At 38.1% G+C, this 11173-nt stretch overlaps 1 protein-coding gene across 2 annotated transcripts; it reads right to left on the reverse strand.

The window, feature by feature from the left end:
* Positions 1-1705: 1705 nt before the first annotated feature.
* LOC119067131 (protein wings apart-like) lies at positions 1706-10944 on the reverse strand. 2 transcript variants are annotated; one of them, XM_037169915.1, is made up of 10 exons: positions 10787-10944; positions 10590-10651; positions 9866-10032; positions 9218-9798; positions 4726-5556; positions 2976-4655; positions 2759-2913; positions 2599-2696; positions 2340-2530; positions 1706-2272 (listed from the first exon to the last, which is right to left on the reverse strand). In XM_037169915.1, the coding sequence occupies exons 3-10, from the start codon at positions 10026-10028 to the stop codon at positions 2063-2065; spliced, it is 3909 nt and encodes a 1302-aa protein (XP_037025810.1). In that variant the 5' UTR covers positions 10029-10032; positions 10590-10651; positions 10787-10944; the 3' UTR covers positions 1706-2062. The 2 variants fall into 2 exon arrangements, with proteins under 2 accessions (XP_037025810.1, XP_037025811.1); XM_037169916.1 differs by lacking the exons at positions 9218-9798; positions 9866-10032; positions 10590-10651; positions 10787-10944 and adding an exon at positions 6050-6082.
* Positions 10945-11173: the final 229 nt, after the last annotated feature.

Here is an 11173-nt window from a genome sequence, read left to right on the forward strand (position 1 = left end):
TTTGGCCAAATATATTTGTGTATTGGGTCTGAAATGAATGTTAGGAGCTTCTTTCATTCACACACCGCCATTTCGATTCTTAATACTCCATTAGATTTGTTTCTGTAACCCATGTGTCCCACGAGAGAGTTAATACATGGGATTTTATATACTATCCCTGCTAAAGGATTTTAATTTCGCTTGCAAATTACTCGTAGCATATGCCTCTATCATTTTTTGTACTGTGTACTGTATACTGTGTACTGTGTACTGTATACTGTGTACTGTATACTGTGTACTGTATACTGTATACTGTGTACTGTATACTGTGTACTGTATACTGTGTACTGTATACTGTGTACTGTATACTGTGTACTGTATACTGTGTACTGTGTACTGTATACTGTGTACTGTGTACTGTATACTGTGTACTGTGTACTGTATACTGTGCACAAAAATCATAGCGGTTTAATTATACAATTGTTAGTCTAACGCATGGGGCATGGACCATTGTTCATTGTTTATCATCAAAGAAGACCGCTACTTTTCATACAACACTTTTCCACATGGAAAATCGACCAAAATTTTGACTTTTCCATTAGAAGAACCATTCTCCATTTGGTACCACCTGCGAAAATCGGCAATTGAGGGCTATTATTGTACGTAAAGTCTGTGTACTGAGATGAGTCTGGTTATCTAGATTTTCATTTGTTTAACGAAATTCTTGTGGAATCAATAACAGACCACAACAACTCCTAAATCATAAAACATGTCGAATTTCACTTTTCTCTCTTTGTATCAGTCTAAAAGTCTTCTATAAATAGACGAAACACTTTTTTTGTTACATTTTGTAAAAGGAAAATGATCCTGTGACTTCCAGTCGCATTTCGTATAAGGTACATCCTCCATTGTAAAAGGAAAATGGTGGCAATTCACCAAGGTTCTGATGATTCGTAGATCGTCCGAAGTCTCAATGGTAAGTCTGAGGGATTAGTAATTAGTAGCAAAAATTCGAAGGTCTCGATGATTTGTTTTCAGAAGTCTTAAGGAGCCAGATCATTTCCGCTTCTGCTTGGACGAAACACAAAAGCATTCCAATCAAATTATTGCGTTTTATTTATTAATAATTTTCTGTTTCTTTTTGTTTGTTTTTTTACATATTTGCAATAAGTATATTTTTGTGTTGTGTTTATTTTATGCAATAAAATTTGTTTCCTTTTCATTTTTTCTATATTTACTGTAACAACAAAATATTTTTTTTATTTACAAAATGTCCATGAGGTTTTTTCTTCTTCTGTGATTCACATTTATCCATTTGAAATGCAACCAATTTTAACCGATTTAACATTCAGTATTTGAACCAATAAACAAACAAAAAAGTTTGAATTGAGTTGACGGTACGCAAGATTCCATTACATAATAAGTTGAGCTACACAACTCCACATTATATTGTAATATCGAAACGTTTTTAACTTAACATTATAGGTTTTGCTTCCATCAATTGGCTTCAAAAATTGATATACAAAAAAGAAACGAGAAAAAAAAACATTTTGTAATTCAGAGGTCAGTTCCGGTTGCAATAAGTATCCATCTGATAGAGTATTGATATCGAAAACGTTTACAGAAAACAGAAAATTTGATGATTGTAAACACTATACCGTGCGACTTGAATGTTTTTAAAATTTTTAATTTTCGAAAAAAATAAAATATAAAAAAAATTGAAAAATTATATCCAAAGATGGCAGAACATTTGACGGATTTTCTTTTCTCTTTTTTTTGAACAAAAAATAAATTACAGCAACACAACCAAACACGTTAACCTTAAGAACTATCATCATTTACCAGGATAGTGTTGCTAAGTTTCACTTTACATACCGAGAAAAGGAGATACAAAAAAAAACTTCTGCGCCTTATTAGCCGAAAGAAATACAATAAGTTAACTCTATCAATTTTTCGATATATAAATAACAACCTTCAAAGTCGTTGCCGTTCGCTCTCTCTCTCTCTCTCTCTCTTTCTCTCTCACTGACTCAAAACACAGTCCTAAAATAGAATTTTGTCCTTAAAAACTAGAAACTAACAATTACCTATTCGAAAAAAATGTGGATGAAGCAGCACTGTTACCGCTGCTGTACGCCGAATATGTCGAATGCTTTGTCGCTGCTGACGACGACGTGCCGGTTGTGGCCACCGATGATGCTAAATGTTCGTTATCAGATGTGGAATGTTTGTCGCTCAGATAATCGATTATCATTTTCGTTTGCTTGATGTGAGCGACATGGGATGCTTCGTACTGTAAAATAATTGTTTGTTTTCACAAAAGTTTCACGATGCAAAACGGAAAATTTAGTGACACTTACACTGGCGGTTAAATTCATGAAATTGTAATACTTTTCGAGAATTTGCACCATTTCGGTGAACTGTCCGTTGATCAAATATCGCCGAATGTCCTCTTCATGTTCCTTGCTATCCATCACCAAATGACCGACTAAAATGCACACATAACTTGCCAGCATCGTATGCTCCATGTGATGGCCAGCCTTTTGTAGTACTGGAAACAAAAATAAAGAAATCGTATTTGACTCATTTTGACATTCGTCTCGTCTCCGTTTCGCTTACATTTTGTAACAGTCTCTTCGACCTCTTCTTGCGATTGGGCTTTACGTTCGGTTTGCTTGGGATTATCCAGAATGTCATCGGTGTTTTGCTCGACAAGTCTAAATGAAAATGAGTTGAAGGTCAGTTCATCAACTGGAAATTGAACATCTAGATAACATACCTCGCCATTTCTTCACATTTGTAGAAGTATTCGATCAACGCTTTTATCGCTGGTACTTTGTTGAACTGATTGTGATCGGACGGAGCATTCGCTTTCATAACCACTATTCGATTCGGAAGTGTGTACATCGTTAGATTGATTAGAAGCAGCAGAACCTGGGATGAAATCAAAATCGTTTTTTTCACAGTCATTTTCAGTTACCGAATGTCACACTCACCAAAATACTTAATTCAAATATACAGCCTTCCGGAACGTAATTCGGTGCTTGCAATAACAAATGTAGGCTGGTGTCGAATATCAACAATTTCTCTCCCAAAATTGCACTTCCTACGGACTTTTCATTGAACGGATGCGTCAAATTGATCAGAACTTTCAATGTTGGCACCAAAGCCTCGCGCAACACAACGCCTGGATTATCTTTGGGTGTTTGGTCGGTTGTCGGATACAGTGCAATCTCACTGTCGCAAAGCTTGTAAAATGTGACCAGAGTATCGACGGCATGGCCTTTCTTGTACGACAAAATGTAGCTTTGATTCTCTTCGTTTTGAGTGGACACATTCTCAAGCACACGTAAGCACCGTTCGATCTTTCGTAATTTCTCCAGCAACGATTCCGTCCAGTCAACCACATAATCGGATATTTGACGACAGCATTCACATATTGTGTTGATAATATGCTCCAGTCCGCCCAGTTCCCGTAACTCTTCTTTGAACCATTCACCGGCACGCTTCGAAGTGAGTGAGAGCAGCGTTTCCATGGCTAACGTACCCACTGTAATGTTGTCCAAATTCAAGTGGACGGCTTTTCCCTGATTTTTAATCTCCGCGCACAGCTCCCTCACCTTGGCCTTATTTCGTTGCAACTGTTCCTTTGTTAATCCACAATCGTCCAACGCGTTTGCGTGGCTCACATCAGACTCCAATAAATTTAACATCAATTCCAGCGAGTCGCGATCCAGGTCCATATTCAGATTATCCTGATTCAACACGAACATCACCGTCGCCGTGCACAGACCCAAGCTCTGATCTTTGGAGGCATCGTGTAAAGCTTTGAAGAACTTCGTTATCGTTCCGTGAGCTCTTAAATGCATCCTAAATGCTGGTGTCATACATTTTGATGCCAACTGAATGGCAGACAGGCATCTCGTTGACATTGGATTTTGCGATTGAAGTGCATCCAAAATATACTCCACATCGTCGTCCATTTCCTGGAATTCGCCAATCTCTTGAATCTGATGTGCTTTCTTGACATTCCTAACGACGGTGTAGAATTTCTTTACTTTGGTATCACATTTCACGCTGGTCATTTCGCTCTCGTCATAAGCCTGCGGTGATCGTTGTCGGGTAACTCGAGTCAGACCACTACTCGGCTCGCCATCCTCATCAAAGTCATTGTAGTATGCATCTGAATTGATTGGTTTCGTCGTTGTTTCATTGGCAGCCGCTTTGTCTTTTGAATCGTCGTCCCACTTGTGTTTGTACACGTGACGCTTCTTGTTTTCACCTTCACTGTTGGCTGCCGCAATGGCACGACTTTTGAAAATGCTTCCTTTCTTTTTCGATATCACCAATTTGACACTCGGTTTGTCGTCTTCGCCTAATGCTAAATTATTATTGACATGCTTATCATCGTCCGCCGCACCGTCGTCAATATTCATTTTTCTCACTTTTCTGTAAACTTTGTGCTCGCTGGCGGCATGGACTTTATTTTGGTCTGGTGAAGAATTCGTGCTACTTTGCGACATATGAACAGTCGTCGGTGATAACAATGGTTGATCAGTCGTTTCGTCTACTTTTGACAAAATTTCATTGTTTGAGGTCTCGTCTTGCTTTGCTGATTTTCGCTTCCTTCCGTAACTTTTGATAGGTGGGCGAGGAATTGACTCCATTGTCGATTTCTATGGAACGGATTTGTCTCACTCGGTCAAATTGTCTTATTGAAATAAGCTAAAAAAAGAGTTTACTAACCTGAAGCATTCCGTTGTTATTGTTCCGTGTGGATCTTCTCTCCATCACTTCAGGTTCTGGTGGTTTTACAATTTCGTTAGCTGTTGGTTGCGGTGACTTAACTCTACTCCTTGTGTTCCTCTTCGGCGAAATATTAACTTCTGCCGGTTTCTCCACTTCACATTCCATCGGCGTCGACAGTCTGGCATCCACTTCTGATGGTGCGGCCATCAACGAACTGTCCTGACTCGTTTCCTGGTCATCTGGATCGACACTGGAAACGTGGCTAGAACCACGGCTGACAATCACTCGACTATCTTCGGGAACCATTGGTACACACATCGACGATATGCTACCCAAAACTGAGCTCTGCGAATCGAAATCCTTGTCTTCCGGCGAGGCGAGCGTTCGATACAATTCATAATTTTCGTTGCCCGGCTGCGGTGAATTATCTTTCATGGCTGTCGCAATTTTTCCCAAATCTTCGGCTTGCGTTCGTCGTGTAGCACGTGTATTTCGTCTAACTACCGACGGTGCAGCCGGCTTAACATCGTCTCCATTTGAAGTGATAAATGCTTGGGCTAGATTCTTTTTGATTTTTATTTTAATGCCTTCCGGTTTGTGTTCCGTGACGGCGGAGGCTGCTGCGGCAGCAACGGCAACCGATTGAACCGGCTCAGATATGACTGGCTCATGTGGTGGTAGATCATCCGACAGAACTGCCAACAGTTCGGCAGTAGATGTTAAATGTTGCCCAGTTGGGACGATTGGGGGACCGAGCTGAGGCGGCGATCGCGATGATGGAGACCTTATAACTTCCTCGCTATCCGTACTGATAAGGCGTGACGTACCCTGATAAAATAAAACGAGAAAAAAATCGATTGTTAGTGATGTGCAGTTGTGATCGAAATCAAGTTTCTACAGTCGAGTTGGAGTAGTAATCAAATGTTGGAACGTTGGTCGAAAATATCCAAAAATCTGTCACAAAACAAAAAATTTTCATTCGACAATAATTACAGACACTGGCCCCAATACGAAAACATAGATTCGAGTGTTTGAAACTTTATTTAGGGTTTTACGACAGTATACAAATAATAAACAAGCAACGACAGCACTACCGATTCATTTACAATGAGTGCGAAATTCGTATATTATATATGTTCTGTGCATAAATCGTACAATCAGCGAAATATTTTTACTGTGTAACTCAACACCATCGGTGTGAACTGTACATTACATATGCACCAACATATTTTCTTTCGCCAATAAAACATAAATGATTGCCCGTGTAACTTGAGAAGTGAAGGAACGATGAAAATAATAATAATAAAAAAATTCAATTCACCTGTTGCTTGTAGAACATTTAATATATAATTCGTTTCACTATACACAGTTACGCGGTTGTATTGGTATCTCAATAGTAAAAACTGCGATAATTCATTTATTCGCTTCCAATTCAAAATCTCATTCAAAATTTCAATATGAAACGCGTGGTCTCGCGTGTGTGTATGAATGAAGGAAATGAAAACAGCATTTTACATTTCGGTTTTACCTTTAGATTAACAAATTTTGTTTAGTCAATCCAAATCGGCGAAAAACAATTCATTCGATTGCTGGTTTATTATTCTCACTGCGGCGATTAGAAGTGATAACAAGTAGAATCTGATTTCGGACACACACTTTATAATATACGAAATCAAGGCCATGCAAACTGGTATTGAGTTTCATAAGTAAATGTAAAATAAAAAAAAATTGATTAACTAGTTCAACGATCACAATTTCATTGAAAGAAACCCAATGGCTTTAAAATAAGAAGAAGAAACAAAACACAAAATTTTCATTACAAACAGCACCAACTACCATTCAAACTAAACAAACGCGATAAAAGCGCAATTTTTTCCTAACAATTACATTGAAACCATCTGATGGCTCTTGAACGCGACAGATTGTACACAAATACTTTGTAAAAGACAATTCAACTACCGAAGAAAAACAATTTACTCATTTTCAAAAAACTAAAATGGAACGTTGTTGATCCGATCGACAAAGTTATCGATAAGAAAATTAGATTTTTGTAATTTTTACATTCGGTTCACATATTTCATCCAACCGATTGCCGAACTGATCAAACCCTTAGAGCGAATCTTACAATTTTATTTATTCAAACCCCCAGAAGTGTAGAGTGTAAAAATTAATATTTTAAAATGTTTGAATTGACTGTGTGCATATATATATGGCGGATAAAAAAAATCGTTTTGTATATTCACTCATACCATAAAAGTCTCTACCCGATTGTTGTAAGACTGTGAACCGAACGAACTATAAAAGATAGACTGAAAGGCATACTGTGTGTATTGTGGATATATATTGCCATGTGTAGTTATGTATACACACCTATATAAGCTGGGCGAGTATAACAACAAACGATGAGGAACATTAACGAATTGACAGAGTGTAATGTTTTGTGTTAGTTTATAATCACATGTTGCTCTCTGCAATGTTATGTAATAAGAACAATGTACTGAATGAGAGGAGAGAAGAAGAAAAAAATCTCTATGCAGTGATGCAGGATTAATTGTGACAGCAGCTACAGTAGTAAGAATCAAGTCTAGACAGTTTTAGCTAGGGTTGGCAGCGGTAAGTGAATTAGTCATCTGCGTCACCTATTATTGACAATCACAATCGAAATAAGAGATGAGAATATTATCTACCGTATAGGTTATTGTATAGCCAATGAAATGTTGAGACTATTGAAGTAGTAGACTCAAGCACACAAGGCGACGTGATATTGTAATAGAATAGTTAAAAAAACTAACACTCTTGTCGTTTTGGGTAAGGTCGAATATTTGTATGCTTATCGATTTAGCAAGACGCGAAGCATAGTTTAGGAATACGTAATATTGATTTACAGGTATTTTACCGGATATTGTCCAATTATCGTTTTTATTTTAATTGGAGTGTTTGGAATGGTTAGGCATCTGTTGACGATAACAAACGATCAAAAGTAAGCTATTAACTCAGGCCAGGTATTATATATGGCAAAGAGTATAGATAAACTTATGAAGTAAAAGATTTGATACCAAGTGTTGCTAGAAAATTAATGATGATACGCTTACCGTTTTTCAAAGGTTAAATTTTGAAAAGGATTTGGCGATTTGGCGATTTGTTACCACGGCCCGGACTGGCCAAATGGTCTATCGGGCGAAGTCCGGAGGGATTTTTTTTTTTTGGTATGGACTAAATGCAATGTAGGGCTTTTTACAAATTTTCCCCATACAATGCCCGAAGGGATTTTTCGAGCCAGTCGAGCATCATCAACAGAATTTTGAACGTGACTGCAATTAGAAGGTGTGATCAGAGAATTTCTCTAATGATGGAAAGGGCCGCAAGGACACAGACAATATTTTTTTAATTGAGGCAATGCTCCCATGAAAATTAAGTTACTGAAGTAATTGAAAATGTTTTCCAGGATGACTGAACTGGTCGTTTAACATGGAATTCCAAGACTGACAAGGTAACAAATGGATTATGTAGTGAAAGAAAAACAGTATGTTATCTGAGTACTTAGATGTATCTAAAAATGACAAGAGTTCTTTGTACTCTTGACTATTAGGCAGGCCTCTATGCACATAATGTGAAATGATCTACAGCTTTAGTGTCATATTCAAATGTTAAAACTTGTTTACTAGACGATAACTAAACACCGGTCAAAGAATTTATGATGAAATTGTGACGATGCATACCGGCGCAGTCTATTGGTGACAGATAATGAACTCTTCGAAGGACAAATATCAACACTCTTTCCCTTTCAGCAGTGACAGTAGTAACAGTTTAGTACTAAAATAATCTTCAAATTCCCTTCCCGTTGCTACATTGTTTTTCATGTAGGACACCGCACACCCGAGAAAGTTTCGGAAAAATCCCCGTTTTCGGCCCTCACACATGAAAGACTTGTTTTTTTCCTTGTCTTACATTGGAAAGTGCCTTAAGTTACATTTGAAGTAGCCATGTGTAACCACGAACTGACACACATACACGAGGGGCGGATAAAGCTTAACAAATCCTTTAGCGCTAAGAAAAAAATGGAAAGTCCTTCGAGAAAATCCTCAAATGTACTCAAACTCCTTACTAAAATCCTAAAAAAGTCAAGAGACTTGAAACCAATAAAACTCGAGAAACAAAATCTGCTCACATTCCGAGACATTTCTTTGCCAGTCAGAATTATGCTTATCAGCCACCCGCACGACATACGGTCAAAAATTTTTAATTGCTACCCTACATGCAGAGGCAATGAGGGATGTAGCCTACGGTAAACATAGAATCATTTCGTACGGGACTTAATGCATGTTAAAAGAAAGAAGTTGGGTTGCGTCTTCTTATCAGGAAGAACCAAGGGAAAAACGCTTCACCAGTTAGAAATTCGAATGACGAGCACTATCACCTCGACTACCTCATAGTAGGTACGATGACCGGGAAATTCAGTAAAATAGATGTAAAGAAACCATCGACTCACCTTTGATATTCTCAGGACGATCGGAGGATGATCATGCGCCACATTCTTTGCATCGTCTACAGCATCACTTGCTGTTGTGTTGTCATTACTTTTTGCATTTGTTGTATTTGTCGGGCTCACCTCGTCCGACACTTGGTTCGCCGCACCACTTCTGGCTTCGATGACAGCTGCATAATTCGGTGTCGGACTGCAACTGCGATCTTCCAAATAATTAACGGCCTTGCGGGTGCGCGACAGTACTCGTGTCGGCTTTTCAACGCTTAATTTCGCTTCGTCTTTTGGCTTCTTAACCTTTTTCGGCTTGACCGGTTTTTCCACTTTAGTTTTGCGTATTTCATCACTAGCATTCGGTTGTTTTTTGTTTACTTTCAAACTAATTTTAGGCACTGCATTTTGTTGAATTGGATCTACTTGTGTTGGCGGTGTCAGGTTACCAGTAGCTGGCACAATATTTCGGCTTTTGAAAAACTTTTTTGGTTTTGGTGCGTCAGTAGGCGGAGCCAGCTGGGAAGCACTGTCACCCGACTGCAATGAAATATTTTGATGTGTCTGTTCCTGTTTGGGACTGAACGACGAATAGCCTAAAAGATTTGAATGGATTGATAATTACAATTGCATCATCCGATAAATATATAGCAACCGTCTTACCATATGCAGGTCCTCGGATCGACGTAAAGCTGGTTATTCCCCATTTACCAACTGTTCCGGCTGATCTAGCAGCTACTGGTCGGTTGGTATTTTCTTTCTCCTTCACTAACGCGTCCAAAGGCAGAGCATATGTTTGTACTCGTCCTTTATTCCAACGCGACATTTTCCTGAAACGAATGAACGATTGATTGAAGCAGTCGAACAGAGGGTTTTCATGATTTTCGGATCATATCAATGCTCGTACATCTTTAGTTCATTCACAATGAACGTAACAATATAACTGCACTGGACCTTAGGGACCTAGTTCAACTGTACACGCTAATTGGATGTGTTGAGAAATGTAGAAATGGCCATGAAAACCATCGACAAACACGGAACCTATTTCATCGAGATGTTTTGGCTAAATTGAATCGTGTTTCCATATGCGTTCTGTGGGAAAATTCGATACGTTTTAAGGTAAGAAGAGCCCTTCAATTGACCTATCTGTGAGGTGTGGACATTAAATTTCGCGAACAATCATTTTACTGCGCTAAATCCAGTCACACGTTTACATAAAATCGATGTCCTTTCTGCAGTTGTTTGGTAAACTTCTGTGATTGACTGACATTGATGTTTGGAAAGTTGGGAAAGTACACATAAATTTTCGTGCTGCATTGAAAATATCGTTTTGCTTGCATCGCTGGTTATAAATTTTTTTGTGCGTGTATTTATAACTATAACTCACCTTTTACGCGGATAATCCAATAATTTCCGCAACGGATACGAATCAATTACACAAAACTACGGCTAATAAATAAGTTAAATATTTACATGAATGATATATTATTGTTGGGTATCAAAAATTGGTTTCGGATGGTAGCTATGAATATTTTGACAACTTCAGTAGCGCTAAACGACTTTGCGTATTCTTTGTTTTCTTACATTTCAAGGGCAAATTAAAAACGAAACTTCTTTCCGCACAGTTTTCCCATTAGCTTAATAATTCCTGCGACGAACAAAACGCGTCAAATTAATTTATTTTGTTTGTTATCTCCCGCTTTCTTTAAAAAACAACGACGACCATTTTAGTTTTACAAAATAATATAATGACTTTTATCGAAATGGACTAGATTGGAATGGACGGTGAGAAATCATATGGACATTTCGAATGGCGGTTGATTTGAAATTCGGTAATAATTGTGCAGATGAAACTCATTTACACTTTGCACTCTGTTTAACATTCCGTGAGCGGTAAGTATTGATTGAAATTTCTCATTCAATTGACGGGATGGTAAAACGGAGAAAAGCATTTCAAAAATTTGGTTTTTC

This window comes from Bradysia coprophila (genome assembly GCF_014529535.1).
Source record: "Bradysia coprophila strain Holo2 chromosome X unlocalized genomic scaffold, BU_Bcop_v1 contig_12, whole genome shotgun sequence".
Classification (NCBI taxonomy): Eukaryota; Metazoa; Arthropoda; class Insecta; order Diptera; family Sciaridae; genus Bradysia; species Bradysia coprophila.

Bases quoted from the DNA above. Each gene is read 5' to 3' on its own strand.
- LOC119067131 (XM_037169915.1), bottom strand. From the start codon at position 10,028: ATGTCGCGTTGGAATAAAGGACGAGTACAAACATATGCTCTGCCTTTG. The intron at 4,656-4,725 runs GTTAGTAAACTC...TCCGTTCCATAG, and splicing joins ATAACAACGGAATGCTTCAG to AAATCGACAATGGAGTCAAT. The intron at 2,697-2,758 runs GTATGTTATCTA...ATTTTCATTTAG, and splicing joins AAATGTGAAGAAATGGCGAG to ACTTGTCGAGCAAAACACCG.